The sequence below is a fragment of the Puma concolor genome, chromosome D4 (genome assembly GCF_028749965.1).
Source record: "Puma concolor isolate L17-30 chromosome D4, mPumCon1.1.hap2, whole genome shotgun sequence".
In the NCBI taxonomy this organism is placed as follows: Eukaryota; Metazoa; Chordata; class Mammalia; order Carnivora; family Felidae; genus Puma; species Puma concolor.
The window spans coordinates 14,510,967-14,529,709 of record NC_141679.1 but is presented as its reverse complement, the minus strand read 5'-3'; the positions used below and the strand labels follow the sequence as shown (position 1 = coordinate 14,529,709).

At 38.2% G+C, this 18,743-nt stretch overlaps 2 protein-coding genes across 3 annotated transcripts in view; one reads left to right on the top strand and one right to left on the bottom strand.

The window, feature by feature from the left end:
- GDA (guanine deaminase) overlaps nucleotides 1-13,327 on the bottom strand; it is a 172,110-nt gene extending 158,783 nt beyond the window's left edge. The window contains exon 1 of the mRNA XM_086685008.1: nucleotides 13,309-13,327. The gene's annotated coding sequence lies outside the window, so the exon portion shown is untranslated. The remainder of the gene's footprint in view (nucleotides 1-13,308) is intronic.
- Nucleotides 7,939-16,892, top strand: CD4H9orf57 (chromosome D4 C9orf57 homolog). 2 transcript variants are annotated; one of them, XM_025931604.2, is made up of 4 exons: nucleotides 7,939-8,070; nucleotides 8,610-8,668; nucleotides 13,456-13,578; nucleotides 16,455-16,892. In XM_025931604.2, exons 2-4 carry the CDS (start codon nucleotides 8,620-8,622, stop codon nucleotides 16,577-16,579), a joined length of 297 nt encoding a protein of 98 aa, XP_025787389.2. In that variant the 5' UTR covers nucleotides 7,939-8,070; nucleotides 8,610-8,619; the 3' UTR covers nucleotides 16,580-16,892. The 2 variants fall into 2 exon arrangements, with proteins under 2 accessions (XP_025787389.2, XP_086541139.1); XM_086685013.1 differs by having other exon boundaries at nucleotides 13,429-13,578.
- The last annotated feature ends 1,851 nt before the right edge of the window (nucleotides 16,893-18,743 follow it).

Genomic DNA, 18,743 nt, shown 5'->3' with positions numbered 1-18,743 from the left:
TACAGAATATTTAAAACCTAATGTATCCCAATCAGAATTCAAGGTCTTCCTCTCAAATTTTCTCTTCCCCTCATTTCCCCATCTCAGTAAATATCATGATAACCATTGAATCCCTCAAGCCAAAGAACCTAGACGTCAACCTTGATTCCTCATTTTTCCTTTCTTCCCACATGCAATACAAGAACAAGTCCCATCTTCCCTATTTTAAACACAAGCCCTCAATCTGTCCACTTCTCTCCACCTCCTTTTTTACCACCTTCGTGTAGCTCATCTGGCCACCTCTACTGCCTCCTAAGCAGGGACCTGCTTCTATACTAACCCTCCTACAATGAGGCACCACAGAGCAGCTAAAGTGATCCTCACATCACATCTCAATAAGTTAAAATTCTCCATTTGCTTTCCATTACACTTACAATAAAAGTCGTACCCTCATTTCACAAGGCTTTAAATGCTCCAATGACTGTCCACCTCTCTGAGCTGATCATGTACATGCTCCCCTGAGCTCCTCACACTATGGACCCTCTGGCTTTCTTCCTGTTTCTCAAATATACTAGTCCATGCCCACCTCAAGTCTTTTATTCTTGCTGTTTCCTCTGCAGGAGCACACTTCCCTATGATATCTGCTTCACTGAAGTTTCAGCTCAAATGTTATCTCCTCAAAAAGATCATCTCTAACCACTGCTAACTATTTTCTATTTGTTCCTCTGGATCCACCATCTACCTATACCTACTCTGTTCACTAGAAAGCTGACCTTCGTGGGATAAATCAATCAGGCCTCCTTGATCTCTCTTTCCATTGGGTTTTGCCAATGGGAAGCCATGACAGAAAATAGAAGGACAGGAGGAAAGAAAGATCTGGCTATTTATTTCCCTGGCTCCCCCGACACTAGGTTGCTGGTTGGTGGTGGCCATGTTCCTGTACCAAAGTTTCTAACAGTTGGCGACTTTTATAGGCATAGCCTCCCATAGGGCTCCACTAATGGCTCCTTTCCCTCATCCCTCCAGGCCCAGGTGTAACAGTTTCTTCCTATTTGGCGGCCTGGAATGTTTCAGCATCCACTGTTAGTTTCCCTTCATTGCATTCTTTTTCCTCCAGCATGCCATCTGTTTCCTGTTATATCGGTTTCCTAGGGCTGCTACAACAAAGTACCACAAACTGGGTGGCCTGAACAATAGAAACTTATTGTCTCACAGTTCTGGAGGCTGGATACCCAAGTTCGAGTTGTCAACAGGGCTGTGAGGAAGAATCTATCTGTTCGATGCCTGTCCCCTAGGGATTGGTGGATTGCTGGCAATCTTTGACATTCCTTGGCTTGTGAGTGCATCATCCCAATCTCTGCCCTCATCTTTACGTGATGTTCTCCCTGTGTATGTGTCTCTGAGTACAACTTTCTCCTTTTTATAAAGACACCAGTCTTCTTGGACTAGGGATTACTCCAATGACCTCAACGTCGTAAGCTACATCTGCGATGACCCTATTTCCATTCTGATGTATAGGGGTTAGGACTTCATATGAACTTTGGAGGGGCACAATTCAACCCATAACACCTGCTGGAATTCTAATAGAGATTCACTATCCACCATCACTTTCTGTCACACTTATTTATTTTCTTATCTTTTGATGTCATTTTATTTCTTTTTATATGTGTATATATTTACTTTCTGGTTTTCTTTCTCTCTCAGTAGAATATGGGGGCAAACTGCTGTTTACCTTGTCTTTTGCTGTAACTGTATAGCACCAGATACAGAGTAGGAGACCAATAAATAATTACTGAACAAATGAATAGATGGCAATATCTAAAGTTTGGTTAGGATCTTGAACTGCTATAGACTCTAGTTATTAACTACAATAAACTATAATATTCACATTCTACTGTGACATCGCTGTAACCCTTAAAAGAAGTTCAGACTAGCAGCCTCATGAATAATGAGGACACTTGGGTGTTTTTTGTCCCAGATCTCCATCTATTCATTGTGTCATGTTAAGGAACTCTTATAACCTCTCTGACCCTGAATCTCCCCAAATGAGAATAAAAATGTTTCCTATCCCTAATATCAGAAGGCTTTTTAAAGGTTAATTATGGTCCCATGCTTTGTGGAATGTGGGGTGAGAAAGAATTGCAAGCAATTATTGTCTTTATGGTGATTATGGTTACTAGTGAGACACTCTTCAGATCCCAACCTCCTGTCAAAGATGTTAAGAAACACTGACAGAAAAAATAGCTGACTGGTCAAATAAATTCAGGCAAGATCAGGTTAAAACAACTCAGTAATTCTCAGAAGTTCTGACAGTGCAAAGTATATTTAAGTTTTCTATAATACAGCATCATATACATTTTTTTCCAAACTTATCTGACCATGCAACACTTTTTATTCAAAACATCATTTATAGCACTAAGGGTGGAGAAATGATAAATTAGCGACTTCTGTCTAAGCTAAATAAGTCAAAGTCACTTAGAAAAGTACAGTAGACTTTTTAAAAAATTCTTTTAATGTTTATTTATTCTTGAGAGAGAGAGAGAGCATGAGCAGGGGATGGGCAGAGCGAGAGAGAGACGCAGAATCCAAAGCAGGCTCCAGGCTCTGAGCTGTCAGCACAGAGCCTGATGTGGGGCTCGAACTCACAAGCCGTGAGATCATGACCTGAGCTAAAGTCAGATGTTTAACTCATTGAGCCACCCAGGCGCCCCACGAGTAGTTGACTTTTAAACCAAAACAAGAAAGAGGAAAGAATATTCCAGCTCTGGATGCTGCAGGTGGCTGGCAGTGTTTTCCAGCTCCATTGCAATATAATTCAGCATTAGTCCTCAGCAGAGAATGGGATTACATGGGCTCCACAATTAAATCACTCCTCTTACCATAAGCATTAGAGCACTTTTGAGTCCTGCTCTTATCCTCCTCAGCATAAAGTTAAAATGATGCCCTTTCACATTTTTCCTCATCACAGTATATACCAGAAAACAGAGGGAAGCATCCAAAATGTGACTCACTAGTGGTCCTGTGTCCACAGGACAGGCACCAGCCCATTTATGTCATACACACTCCTCTTACTGTAGGTAAGAAATCAAGGTTTGTAGAGTATAAAATATCATTTGCTGCTACTAAGGATGTTTTGTCTAAGCTGCAGGCCTAGAGTTCCTCCTTCTGCTCACAAACAACTGGAGGACTGAAATAAAGCTACCAAGTTTATGAGCTGAGAGAACTACAGAATATTATAATCAAGCCCCTTCATAACAGAGTGGAGAAAATTGAGGCCCAGGATGAAGTGAATTACTTAAGATCATGAGAAGTCTTTGTATTATCACAGAGGTGACCATGCAGGGAGGCAGACAATCCTGTCCTGATTTGCTTAGAGAGAGCTCTCCCGCGGTGTTTCAGCCTATCCAACTTTAAAGACCCTGGACTCCTAGCTAGCTTAAATTCTAGGATTTCATTTAGAAGGTGACATCCTAGAGGCCAGCAAATTCTTCCTTCTAAGTATCAGGGGAGAACTATCTAAAAAGATAGCAAAACAACCCTTAGAAAAAACTAGGGTTTGCTCGTGCCCTTAGACCTTAAACACCACATGGAACTTCAGCCCATACCAGCCCAAGAATATCCAATCTCATTGCTCATCCTTGCCACTTACCCCTCTCACAGCCTTTTGACCTTATACTACTCCTGCATTCTTTCCCCTGATCTTCCTGCTGCCAAAGATATCTCATTTCCCAAACGAAAAGGTTTTACCTAGCAAAGAAAACCATCAACAAAACAAAAAGAAACACACTGAATGGGAGAAGATTTTTGCAAAGTATATGCCTGAGACAAGGTTAATCTCCAAAATATATAAAGAACTTATACAACTGAACCCCAAAAGACCAAACAATCCACTTCAAACATGGGCAGAGGATGAGTATAGACATTTTTCCAAAGAAGACATCCAGATGGCCAACAGACACATGGAAAGATTCTCAGCATCATTAATTGTCAGGGAAATGCAAATCAAAACCACAATGAGATATTGTCTCATACCAGTCAGAATGGCTAGTACCAAAAATACAAGAAATAACAAGTGTTGGTGAGCATATGTAGAAAATAGAACTCCTGTGCATTGGTAGTGGGACTATAAATTGGTACAACCACTAAGGAAAACAGTATGGAGGTACCTCACAAAATTAAAAACAGAAATACCATATGATCCAGTAATTCTACTGTTGGGCATTTACCCAAAGAAAATGAATACATTAATCTGAAAAAGATATATGCACCCCTATGTTTATTTTTTTAATGTTTATTTATTTTGAGAGAGAGTGGTGGAGGGGCAGAGAGAGTGGGGGAGAGACAATCCCAAGCAGGCTCCGTGCTGTCAGCACAGAGCCCAATGTGGGGCTCAATCTTACAAACGATGAGATCATGACCTGAGCTGAAATCACAAATCAGACACTCAACTGACTGAGCCACCAAGGGCCACAGTACCCCTATGTTTCTTGAAGGATTATTTATGATAGACAAGATGTAAAAGTAACCCAAATGTCCACTGATAGATAAATGGGTAAAGAAAATGTGGTGTGTGTGTGTGTGTACACACACACACACACACACACACACACACACACACACAAAGGAATATTACCCAGCCCTAAAAAAAAGAATGAGACATTGCCATTTGTGACAATATGGATGAACCTAGAAGGCATTATGCTAAGTGAAATAAGTCAGACCAGCAAAAACAAATACCATATGATTTCACTTGTATGTGGAATCTAAAAAAGTAAAACAACTGAACAAACAAACAAAAGAAAACCAAACACTTAAATATCCAGGACAAACTAGTCGTTGCCAGAGAGGAGGTAGGTGGGGGAACGGGTAGGTGAAGGAGATTAAGAGGTACAAACTTCCACTTAGAAAATAAATGGATCACAGAGATGTAAAGTACAGTGTCACTAATACTATAATAACTGTGTATGTGACAAATGGCAACTACACTTATTGTGGTGAGGACTGAGTAATATATAGAACTGCCAAATCACTATGCTATATGCCTGAAACTAATATAACATTGCATGTCCACTACACTTCAATAATAAAAAAATTGAAAAATAAAAAGATATTCCATTAATTGGCACACATTTACCAAGCACCTGCTATGTGCCAGGCATCCTGCCACAAGCTGGAGATACCAAGACGGCATTTCTTTGCTCAAGGGCTCGCAACGTGGTGAGGAAGAATATAAAGAGATCATTGTGTAACACGGTGTTGAGTGACGTGCTAAAGTAGAAAGGTTAGAACTAAGCTGTTCCCTCACACACAGACCAGAAGGTTAAGAGATTGTACACACAGCCCTTAGCATGTCTCTCATTCATTTCCTCTTTCCCATCCCTTCTGCTTCTGCTCCAGTTCCAGGTTTTATCGTCTCTTAACTGAACTAGTGTAACATCTTCCTAACTTTCTCCCTGCTTCCAGTATCACTTTTGCCAACCTAACTTTCACTCTTCTACCAGAATGATCTTATTAACGGAAACCAACACATCTGGAATATAGTAGACATGAATAAATACCTTTTGAATAAATAACATCACTCCGCTAATTTACAATTTAGTCAATTCCTAATTCACATGGGGGTACTTGCAAACTTTCCCACTGACTTGTCCCTATAAGAAGGGAAGTGAAAACACATAAACCCCCGAAGGTATTTTTCATTAAAATGCACAAATGCAAGATGTACGGCTCGATAACATTTTACATTTGTGTAAACATATGTCCACCATTCCGATTGAATATAGAACATTTTCATTTCACCCAAAGAAGTGTTCTCGTGCTCCTTCTCAGTTCAGCCTGCCTTCCCAGAGTTAACCACTATTTTATCTTCAGTCACTATACATTTGTGTTGCCCCTTCTTGAACTTCATATGCTCAATGCAATCATATAGTTATCTACTGCGATTTACTTGAGTATCATTATTTTATATCCAGTCACCTTTCCTTGAGCATCTCAGCTAGAAATTTCCATCCCTGAGCTCCAAGACACCCAGGGGCCACTTTCAGGACCCCACAATCCATACTGAACTCTTTTCTTTCACCAAAACCTATTTCCTATAGATATCAATTAGAAAGAATATGAAGAACAAATTCTCATTAAAGGAAAGAAGGTATAGATACTGTACATCAAGGAAAATATTCTCATGATTACTACCTAAGAGGTTATACCTATATAAACATAGCTTTGAGGACTGACTAATCAGATAATGCCATCTTGATTCAAGGAAATAATTGCCTGACAATGCGCCATCAGAGCCAAAGACGAGCTCGTAATAAAGATACGTAAGCAAAAGGAAAATGTCCAGGAGGAATAGAAAAAAATAAGCAGCATCCACTGAGAGCTTATTATAGTGTAGGCAAAGTGCTAGCTAAGCACTGGGGATATGAAAATGAATATGCCACACATTGGTCTAAATTGGTATTTTTAAAAAAAAAATTTGCTAATGTGTGTCAAAAGCTTTAAATAAGGTTTATGTCTTGGTCCTAGTAATTCCATTTCTATAAATTTATCCTAGAGAGATATTCAAACATGAACAAAAATATGAGAAATACCCAATCTGTGAAAATTATTAAATAAATTATAGTAAATCCATATGGTTAAACATTACAGAACCTTTTTTTGTTTTGGTTTTGGTTTTGCTTTGTTTTGTTTTGTTTTTTAGAGGGAGAGAGAGTGCAAGTGGAGGAGAGGCAGAGGAAAAGAGAGGATCTTAAGCAGGCTCCACATTCAGCATAGAGCCCAACATGGGGCTCAATACCACAACCCTGAGATCTTGACCTCAGCCAAAACCAAGAGTCAGATGCTGAAATAACCCACGCACCCCATAGAACCTTTAAAAATATATATCGCATCTGGCTGTCTCATTCGGTAGAGTGTAGGACTCTTGATCTCCAGATTGTAATTTTGAGCCCCATGTTGGGTATAGACATTATTTAAAAAAATAAAATACCACAGGATTTCACTCATATGTAGAATTTAAGAAACAAAACAAATGAACAAACGGGAAAAAAGGAGAGGCAGACCAAGAAAATAGACTCTTCTTTTTTAAAGACAAGGTTCAAGAATTTTTATTTATTTTTTTATGTTTATTTAATTTTTGAGAGAGAGACAGAGTACCCAAAGTGGGCTCTGCACTGACAGCAGTGAGCCCAATGGGGTTTGAACTCACAAACCAGGAGATCGTGACCCGAGCCCGAGTCGGATGCTCAAACGACTGAACCACCCAAGTGCCCCAAGAAAATAGACTCTTAAATATAGAGTACAAACTGATGGTTACCAGAAGGGAGAGGGATAGGTGAAATACATGATAGGGATTAAGCAGTGCACTTGCTATGAGCACCAGGTGACGTGTGGGAGTGTTGAAGCACTGTATTGTACGTCAGAAACGAATATAACACTGTGTGTTAACGAACGTGAATTTAAATAAAAAGCTTTTAAAAAAAGATATCCAACATATTGATAATGTGGTTACATTTGGGGAAGCCACAGGGTTTGGTGGAAACGTGGTCAAGGGAGATTTTACTATTCTTGGTATTTTGTTTCAAAAAGAATACATTAATTTGGAACTAAATATTCATTTAGAAATAAACATTATTTTTTAAAATCAAATGGCTTTCTGAATACACCAACTAAGTTCTGCTATAAAGATTATATGGTATTTTTTTAAATCAAAACCAACTAATTTATATAATGAAGAAATATATGCCCAGAAGGCTCTGTACATCTGAACTAATATATAGCATAGTAAACATAAAAATCTTTAGCCAAATTTAAAGTTAATCAGTTTAAGTGTTGACTTAGTCTTGTATTGATTTTATGAGTAAGGAACTTAAGTTCTGTAGACATAGGTGTGCTCAAGTGAAAAAGTTCCTGTCTATTTTCTTGGACTTGGATGATTTTTACTGTTTAAACTGTTTGGAATGTAGTAGATCAGGAACTTGCCTTGTTGGTTTCAGTTACAACGGACATCATTACATCAGAAATTTTACTCGTCATTAACCTCTAAAAAAATTCAAACCTAGGAAAATTCCCCAAAAACCTTCAAGAAGGCAGGTAGGTCATAAATGAAAAAGTCAAAAAATGCTATTTTTTAGCCAATCTATTTCTTTCCCATAATTTTAAGAAGTATTAACTACTGTTAACTATCATGTAATGTTTTACCTTATAAATATGATCATGTGCAGTGAAAGCATTAGTTTATGAGAACACATACATAAATATTTTCCTTTAGGCTAATAGTTGGAAGGATTTTTAACGGTATTATTCTCTATACATTATCAATCTCATTTCATTTTTTTGTTTTTGTTGTAAGCAATTATATTTCAGGAAAGAAAGTAAGGGAGGGAATGGTATTTGGTAATAAAAAAGACAGCTAAACTTAAAATATTCTGTAACTAGAAGTTGTATGGTGAGTTTTTGATAAAGACAGTTACCTTAGTTTCCTCTTTCATGTCTTAATTAAGAAAATAAAACTCAGCTAGTTATTTCCCTTTTTATAATAGCTAACATAAATGTGTAACTTTATTACTTCCTCCCCAGGAAAGATTTAATTGTGGGATGTATCTTTCCTTCCATTTTCTTTTTTTGGGTAGAAATCAAAGAATGAGGATTGTCTTCAGTGATGTTTTTACCTTACTCTGCCTCTTGGGTGGTAAGTCATTAAGAAAGCATAAATCAAAAAGAGGGAAAATTATCTAAGAGTCTGCAGAATTACAATATCAGTGGAAGATGACCTTAAATAAGGTAATTAAGGTGCTTATAGCAAGGCCTGAGGAAGCACTTTTAAACAACTAGAGCTAACACTTATTGAGCATTTACGATATGCCAGGAACTGGTCTAAACATCTCATTTGTATTAATTCATTGAACCCTCATGACAACCTATGAGTTAAGTCCTGTTATTTCCCATTTTATAGATGAGAAAACTGCGCTGCTAGATGCCGGCCCCATGTTGCTATTGTTATCACTAGGCTGGAGCTAACCAAAGGAGGCTGGAAGCTGTTATAAAAAAGGCAAAGAAAATTAATTAAATCGAAAAAGCATAGACACGGGCCTTCTAGCACTTTGCCTGTTAAATGTGCTCTTCACCATCTTCCTTCATTTATAAAAGAACCAATAAAGGAGATAATAGGGCACTTCCAATTCCTTTTACAGAATTCCTAGGTCTCCTCAAATTATTTAGATATGTATGAAGGTAATACCTCCCAACAGGTATGTTCAAGCACCATCATGGGGATTCTCCCTCTAGTAAAGCGGTAAGATGATAACGAAGACAATTGCTCTGTGCTGCACCCAGGGTTCTTTTAAAGTCAACAAGATTTAATGGATGAATGAGTCACCTGGGAATCTCGCCAAAATGCAGGTTGGGGTGGGGCCTGAGTTTGCACTTCCAACAAGCTTCTAAGTGATGCTGGTGCTGTTGGTCTGGAGACCACATGTCGGTAGGGAGACTCTAGAACACATCCCAGAGATAAAATTCTAAGATTGAGACTTGGAGACCATGAGTAGCAAATACTGGGGTCACCAACTGAAATGCCTAAAGTGCTTGGTCAGCTAATATCTCTCTTGCATTTTACGTCCTTATACTAGTCTCTTGTAAAAAATGTGGACAGGAGCATATGAATAGGTGAAAGACCACATGAGAACACACCCAGTGTCTTGCATGAAAAATGATTTAGGGAGGGGACCATGTTAATTTTGCCAGATACACAGGGAAGTTGTGAGGGTAAAAGAAGAAAATTCTGCATAAATAGAAACCTTGAAGTAATGGGTGCCAGGAGGTAAGGAGTGGTTATTTAAAAGGATCATTGTTGGGGCACTCGGGTGGCTCAGTAGGTTAAGGGTCCGACTTCGGCCCAGGTCATGATCTCACCGTTCATGAGTTCAAGCCCAGCATCGGGCTCGGGCTGACAGCTTGGAGCCTGCTTCTGATTCTGTGTCTGCCTCTCTCTCTGCCCCTCCCCAGCTCGCATTCTCTTTCTCTCTCCCTAACTCTCAAAAATAAGAATAAACATTAAAAAAATTAAAATAAAAAATATCACTATCATCATGATTATAATATATATTTAAACAACTAGATATTATTTAGACTATACCTTTAAATAATCATATGGATGCTATAATAATATAAGCAATAATATAATTATAAAAATAATTACATATAATATATTACATATTATGTAATTATATTTATAGAATTTGTATTATATATTATTTATGTATAATAATATAATATATTTATATTTATATAATCTATATTCATATTTTTAGATTATATAATTTATATAAATATAAAGTATATATAATACATACAAATATATAAAGTATATATACTCTAGAACTTTATATATTATATAAATATAAATATATATTTACATTTATATATGTATGTAATTTAATATATATTTATATTTATATAATATACTTACATTTTTAAATTTTGTAATTTACTTATTTATATACATATATATAAAGTATATGTATAATATATAAATATATATAAAGTATAAAATACATATAATATATAAAGTATATATAATACATATAAACATATATAAAGTATATATACTCTAGAACTTTACATACTATATAAAGTATAAATATGAATATATATTTATGTATGTAATTTAATATATAATATATATTTATGTAATATACACATATTTTTAAGTTATATAATTTATTTATTTATATAAATATATAAAGTATATGTATAATATATAAATATATATAAAGTATATGTATAATATATACAAATATACAAAGTATATATAATATATAAAGTATATATAATATATAAATATATATAAAGCATATATACTCTAGAACTTTATATATTATATAAAGTATAAATATATACATTTATATTTTATATATAACTTAAATTTATATATAATTTAGATATAAATTTACATTATAAAAATTTATATATAATATATATTTATATATTTTAAATAAATTTAAATAAATTTATTTTATTTATTTATATAATATATATTTATATACTATTTATATATGTCATATATTATGTGATTGTATTTATATAATTTATATAAATAATGTAATCTATTGGATGTTTCCTGTTAATAAATAAAGTCATAAAATAGTATAGCATACTTCAGAATTAATCATTAAGGAAACTATTCATTTTACATTTAACCCAAAGCTGTAAATTTAGTTGTCAAAGACATATATTTATGTGCTAATGTTAATAAAACCAACAATAAATTTTCAGATAAAAAAGACACTGGAATAAAGGACATGGGATCTGAGAACATATTTATAATTACTCAAGCAAATGAACAGATACAGTCAACAAAAAAGCCTAAAAGCTAAGGTTTCATCTTCAGCTGTAAATAACGTCAGAGCCAAGGTTTTAGGAAGAAGATATGGATGCTGGGTGGGGGGATCAGGAGGAGGAGGGACTATGTGAAAGGGAGGGAAAGAAGCCAGAGCAGAACTCCCCCAGGAAAACAGTCCATGGGTCTCTGGCAAGGCAGAGAAAGAGCTGTCCACCCCGGAGGAGCCCCTGGCACCACAGTTCTGAGCCATGCAGTGATCTCTAAGAGCAAGGGGTGAGACTCAGAGGTCACAAGTGCGGGAGGAAAGTTATCTCAGGCATGACTTAAAGATCCAAGCAGCCCTAGTATTCTGAGCAGGCAACTGACTCAGAATCTACTAAGAATCAAAACATCCAGAAAGAAGAGGGCAAGATCAGGACGTTTGGGATACAAAAAAGGCAGGCAGCTCTAGGGACATGGGGTGCTTGCTTAGAACAAGGGCTTGAGATTCCAACAGACCTTTTTATTTTTTTATTTTTTACATTTTTTTCAATGTTTATTTTTGAGAGACGGAGCGTGAGTGGGGAAGGGGCAGAGAGAGGGAGACACAGAATCCGAAACGGGCTTCAGGCTCTGGGCCCTCAGCACAGAGCCCAATGCAGGGATCAAACCCACGAACTGTGAGATCATGACCTGAGCCGAAGTCAGACGCATAACTGACTGAGCCCCCCAGGCACCCTCCAACAGCCTTTTTTAAACTCCTGTCTCTGCCACTTGTACGAGCTACTTAAAATCTTGAGATTTAGTCTTCTTTCATGTGAGACTTGAGCAGTTTAGTACTGGCTTCGAAGGCCTACTGTGAACAATGATGGAGCTAATGCAGGTAAATTGCCTAGCAGGGTCCTTGGCATAAGCTTAGTTCTTAAGAAAATATTTGTTGATGGATTGTTGATTATGGATTGAAAGTCTGCCTCGCTCAGAGAGAGAACCAACTGTGAAATTTCCAAAGTGTCTTGAGATGAGAATAGTCAACAGAGGTTAATTAGCCTCATCAGCCGACTATTTTCTCTTAAAAGTGATCTTTTCTAACCCTGAAAATGGCAGAGGGAGATGGAAAAAATACAAAGTGCAAACTGCCCAATAAACTCTTCCTTCGGGTCATCAGTGAATAAGAGTGACGTGGCAATGGTCTTCCTATGTTAAAAGATGAAAACTATGCACACTGAGGCAGATTTGGACTCAATTTTAGAAGAATCTTTTAACAGGCTGAGGTGTTTTTAATGGTGATGAGCTCTCCGTCAGTAGCCAAGGCTCCCTGTAGAAATTATCATAAAGGCGCTGCCTGAATTCAGTGAAACTAGTGGTCCTGAAACACTGGTCTGGACATCTGTGTCCAAATCACATGCCCTCCACTGTTTCTGCATATCTACAATACAGATTTCTGAGCCTCACTTCCTATATATTCTAATACAGGTCTATAGGGGCTCTGGGAATTTGTGTTTATTGTATTTTAACTGTTTACGTAAATGAGATGCACAGTCAAATTTGGAAGCCAGTCCTCTAGATAATAGCTAGCTTCCAATCTTGCTTATGCTGACTAAGTTTGAGAATCTCTGGGCCATTTCTATGTAATCAAAATAAATAACATTTTAAGCCGCTGGATTTGAATGCTGGAGATAACCTATATGTAAACATTAATCAAGCAATACACAGTCACAGAGAACGTACAATACATAGACATTGAAGTGGGGGCCGCCTAATAGTGACTATATGGCTAAAATTCAATTTTCTGGCTAAATAACTGGTTTGATTTAATTAGGTGCCGAGGAGTCGAGTAAATTTTTCCCAACTAAATTGTTTAGACCACCTGGCCTCATTTCTAATTAGTATCCGTTCTGGGTGCTTCCAATTGCATGAATGTAGCATATGCTTTGAAATTTCTCCCACTCTCGAAATAAAAATAATTTTAATTTATATGAGTTTTTAGAATTCTTTTTTTAATTGTTGCTTACCTTTTCCAGTTGAAAATCACATTTTTTTTCCCTCTCCCTTTGTCTCTTCTTTTTTTTTTCCTTTCTGGTCGTCACTTCTGTTTTGCCTTTATTTATTTATTCATTTATTTATTTATTTAGCTAGTTATTTATCTTCTGTACTTGGAGGTGCTGGAGGTGTGATTTGTAGATTATGCAACCTCTCAATCCCTTTCCATGGATGTCTTTTGGATTTTGGAACCTGCAAAACAAAACCTGGTCAGTACTGCATAAAAGAGATTCATGTGAAAGGTAAGTCTTGACACTTAAAAATATATATATATGAAAATGACGACAGGAAAAAATCCTTATATAAAAGCAAACATCAGTAAACATTTACTATGTGCCAGATGCTGTCCTAAGGGCCTTAACCTGGATGACATATACCAACAAAACAATGACATGGGCTTGATCTTGTCACTACCCCCATTTTAAAGATGAGAAATCTGAGGCATTGGAAGATTAAGACATGTGCATGGTGTCACACAGCTGATGAGTATTGGAGGCAAGATTCAAATTCAAGTGAATGTCTATACTGCCTCATTCACACCACTCACATCCTCACAAAAAATTAGTAATAGTTTGCAGGGCCCTCCTAAGCACAGAGACTGTACAAGTGCACAGGTGACATGCCTAGGACGCCAGCCTTGTCTGCAGAGGTTAAAGGGTAAGTGCAAACGTCCAAACGATGACAACATTAGAAGAAAATACCGAAGAAGACTGAAAGAGAGGAGGCCTCTTGAACATCCAAAAGACCTACGTTGTAAAGGAAATGAAAGATAAATTTGAATACTTCAATATTTTAAGACCTATAAAATGAACGACAACCCCCAAAATTTAAAGATAAAGAATAAACTGGATGCAAATAGTTGGAATATAAATAACAGAAAAAAAGATTCCAGTGATAATTTAGATTAGGTTAGCAATTTTTTAGACAATTTGGGAATTTCCATTGAAATTTTAAATGAACACAGCCTTCTACAAAGCAATTGTATTTCTTGATATCTACTGCAGTAAAATACTCACATGTAATGCAAAAAAGCATGATTATCAAGGTTATCCCTCAATATTATATTTAATTGTAAAGTAATGGAAATGACCTAAATGTTGATCTATGGGCGAAGTGTTCTTCAAACTATGATGTAAGGATGCCTGGGTGGTTCAGTTGGTTGAACATCAGACTCTTGATTTCAGCTCAGGCCATGATCTCAGGGTTGTGGAATCGAGCCCTGTGTCGAGCTCTGCCTTGGGTGTGGAACCTGCTTAGGATTTGCTCTCCCTTTCCCTCTGCTCCTCTCCCCAGATTGGGTACTGTCTCTCTCAATAAACAAACAAATAAACAAACTGAGATGTATATTCAGGCTATGGAATGTTATGCAACACTTACATGAACTAGATCCCTTTGTTAACATGGGAACAATCTCTAAGACATTCTTGAGCAGAAGAAAGGCAGTTGCAGAACAGTAGGCATGGAATACCAACCGTGAATAAACATCTCCACAAGGCAAAACTCTAAATTCCTCTATGGAGTTGGAAGGAGAAAAGAAAAAGTTAGAGATCAAAGTTAGTTGGGAGAGAGGAAGAGAACTTGGGGGTCCCACGTGATGGGTTTTGGTATTAAGAGGGTTATTTGTGCTTATTCAGTCCACTCTCTAAGCCCCGTGTTCCCTCTGGCTCATGCCTCTGCCGGTCAGAGCCCCTTCCTTCTAGAAGGGGAGAGGTGCCAGGGACCCCTGGAGCCATGAGATGTTGGCTCCCAGTGATTGCTCTTGTCTTTCAAAATGTGGACACATACTCACTCATCAAGGCAGCTGAACTTCAGAACAAGTGCCAAAGGTCTCTGCACATGAGTCTGGAGGCTGATGTGTCAAAATATTGACAATGGCTCTTGACCGGTCAAGGACCCAGTCTGACTCCAGTGTCGTGGGCACAGCAGTTTCCTAACTCGCAAATTTTGTCGTGAAAAAAATAGAACTGGAACACTTTGAGAGCTTTATTAACAGGGTTTCTCACCCTTGACACTATTAACACTTTGGCAGGATAGTTCATTGTTATGCAGGGCTATATTATGGACCGTAGGAGGTTTAGCATGTCACTCCATGCAAGTAAGATCTTCCAAGTTGTAACAACAAAAATGTTTCTGGGCATTATCTACTGTCCTGGAGGTGGGAGGCAAAATTGCCCCTGGTTGAGTGACTACTGTTTTGAGAAGTTTCCAACCATTACACGTTTGGCTGCCTTTGGGAACTGCCCCTTCGTGTTCTCCCTTCATACACGTGGAAGGCGGTGGGGGGGGGGGGGGGGGGGAGGAGGCTGGGCAGGATTACAGGACAACACTATCCCTTATTTTGCACTTGTGTTTATTTTTCACATTTTGTGCAGTGAACATGCATTACTTCCAAAATCAGGGTGAAAATTAAACGAAGTCAAGGACACACTTCCCTTTCTGAGAAGCACTTACACATCCAAATGATCCTTCTGTGGATTAAGCCCTTTGAATAACTCATGATCTGGGTTAAGCTGGGGAATGATAATGGAAGCTAACACTTCAGAAAGTTTTACAAGTCAGTGGCAATTGCACGGGTTTTATCATCTGAAATTGAAACCTATTTTGCTTTCAAATTTGAAAGCTACTGTATTGCAATGTAGCTAACTAGAATACATTTAGGTGGGAGTTCTTAAAGACAAAATGTATCTTCATAAACCTAGAAGTTTTGCTTTGTCTTTGTTTCTTTTGTTTGTTTGTTTATTTTTGAGAGAGAGAAAGAGAGCCCATGGGAGGGGCAGAGAGGGGAACAGAGGATCTGAAGTGCACCCTGTGCTGACAGCAGAGAGCCCAAAGCAGGGCTCAGACCCACAAACCCTGAGATCATGACCTGATCCAAAGTCAGATGCTTAACCGACTGAGCCACCCAGGAACCCTGTTACTTTTTTTTTTTTTTTTAACCTGTTAGTTTGAAGCATCTAAGCCAGGTAGGTTGCACTTCACAAGGAATTTCCTTACCCTACCCCCCCCCCCAACATGGGGCTTGAACCCCATGATAGATTTACAACCCCAAGATAGATTTGCATGCTGTACTGACTGGGCCAGCCGGGCACCCCAACCCTACCTCTTTTGTTTCCCTCAGGTGGAATTCAGTGGTATGCCATTCAAGGTTGCACAGAGACCCAAGATGAGTGCTTCAAGAGAATAACAAAGCCTTCTGGAATTCTCTCTACTCACTGTTGCCTTTATTCCTTGTGCAATCTTTGAGCCAGTGGCCCATTTCCAAGTTGTTTGACTGATCAACTGCCTCAGAGTCTGATCTGATCATCACAAGACAACAGGCTGCCATTAATCCACCCTCTGCAAAACACCTCCTATCTCTGCAGGTGATACGAGTTGTGGTCTAAAACCAGTTCTGGTTTTCAAGGTGCCCCCCTTCTTCCCCACCACCTCCAACTTCTCCCAGAAACATCCTTTTTCAACACTATGTCTCTCCTCTCCTCTTTCTGCTCAGTTCCCTTTCTGGTGACTTCAAAGCTACAAAGAAGTAAAAACGTATTTCCCTGAGGCAAATAATGCATATCGTCTCTAGTTTACTGGTTTCCTTAAATATTTCCGCATTCCGAAATACAGTTACAAATGGATTGTATTACAAGATACCAAGGGACCTCAGAATGTTCATTTGGCTTCCAAAGCAAACTGCCTTGTTTTTGGGGAGTAATTTATGGCATAGGAGGAACTGATTTAACAAATTCCATAGGAAAAATAAGTCACAAATAAGCAAACCAGGCCTGTGAGATCTATGAGCCCAAATGCAAAGAGCTCTGGCAGGTGTGAGAGTTGACACTTATTTTTCCTTTCTTTCTTTCTTTCTTTCTTTCTTTCTTTCTTTCTTTCTTTCTTTTTTTTTTTTTTTTAATGTTTATTTATTTCTGAGAGAGAGAGACAGAGTGCAAGCAGGGGAGGGGCAGAGAGAGAGGGAAACACAGAATCCAAAGCAGGCTTCCGGCTCTGAGCTGTCAGTAAGGAGCCAGATGCGGGGCTAGAACTCAAGAACTGTGAGATTACGACCTGAGCCAACATCCCACGCCTAACCAACTGAACCACCCGGGCGCCCGCACTTATTTTTCCCGCCCGTATTTGGATCTGTCCAAATGCTGGATTTCCACACCATAGCCACGCCTCCGTGCTCTGGCTCTTCTAACATTGGCAGACGAAGCGATTCATTTTGAGCAAAGAACAGGTGCCCATCCACAAGGAATTTTAAAGGGTTGTGAATATACTTTGGCCTCCATATTGTACCACATATTCAATTATTCTCATTCAGTGCTCTACTTAAGCTGCCTCCAAGTTACTGCATTCAAAATGTTAAAGTTGTTTTTCTCTGTGTTTTCAGGAGTTTGAGAAACCCAAATGGTAAATAATACATCGCCACAAAACCTTCTTTGCTGTTTTTCCTCAGAACCTAAAGCAGTATCTCACATACAGCTGGCCATTAATAAATGCTCTTCTATACCCCTTGAAGAAAAAGAAGTGTAAAAAAAAAAAAGCGGGGACGCCTGGGTGGCTCAGTCGGTTGAGCGTCCAACTTCAGCCCAGGTCCTGATCCCATGCTTTGTGGGTTCCAGCCCCACATCGGGCTCTGTGCTGACGGCTCAGAGCCTGGAGCCTGCTTCAGATTCTGTGTCTCCCTCATGCTCTGCCCCTCCCGCACTCTGTCTCTCTGTCTCCCAAAAATAAATAAACATTTTTTAAAAATTTATAAAAAAAAAAAAAAGCCCAAGGATTTAGACCATATTTATGAACTAAGGAAAAAGTTTCTTCATCCTAAGATTTAAGTTCATTTGCCATTATTCTGTCACTTTACACATTAGCCACATTGTTAAACAGATTGGTGAACTTCATGGAGACACGACTTTTAGTTGTCTTTTTATACATAATGTTATTTACCCAATGTCACAGGAGGAAAAAAATGACAAGCTCAGACAATTGGTGACTAGCTCCATAAAGCTTCCCAAACTTAACTTGAAATCTCAGTGACGTAACGAGAAGAAAAGAAGGAAGCAGGTACCCCTTTTTTGTGCCACTAACTGGGCATTGACCTTGGCAGGTCACCTTGGAGTCTCTGTACTTCATCCTCCTCACATACAAAATGAAAAGGATTGGATCACATAATCTCTCAGATCCCTTCAAGTCCCCATACTTTATGACTTGACATTGACTCCTCTGGTGCTGAAGGTCTAGGAGACAGACCCTGGTTACATGGTCAGCACTCCTGTAGCACAGTGGAGTCCAGGAAACCTAAAGGAGAAATGGAAGTCATGACAAGCAGTGCCCATCACTGGAGCACTTGACTACCTGCATGCCAACGTGACCCAAAAGTCACACAGAACAAAAATAATTTTCACATCCTTGATGTGGTATGCTGAAT

Bases quoted from the DNA above. Each gene is read 5' to 3' on its own strand.
- CD4H9orf57 (XM_086685013.1), top strand. From the start codon at position 8,620: ATGAGGATTGTCTTCAGTGATGTTTTTACCTTACTCTGCCTCTTGGGT. The intron at 8,669-13,428 runs GTAAGTCATTAA...TTATTTATTTAG, and splicing joins CTTACTCTGCCTCTTGGGTG to CTAGTTATTTATCTTCTGTA. The intron at 13,579-16,454 runs GTAAGTCTTGAC...TGTTTCCCTCAG, and splicing joins AAAAGAGATTCATGTGAAAG to GTGGAATTCAGTGGTATGCC.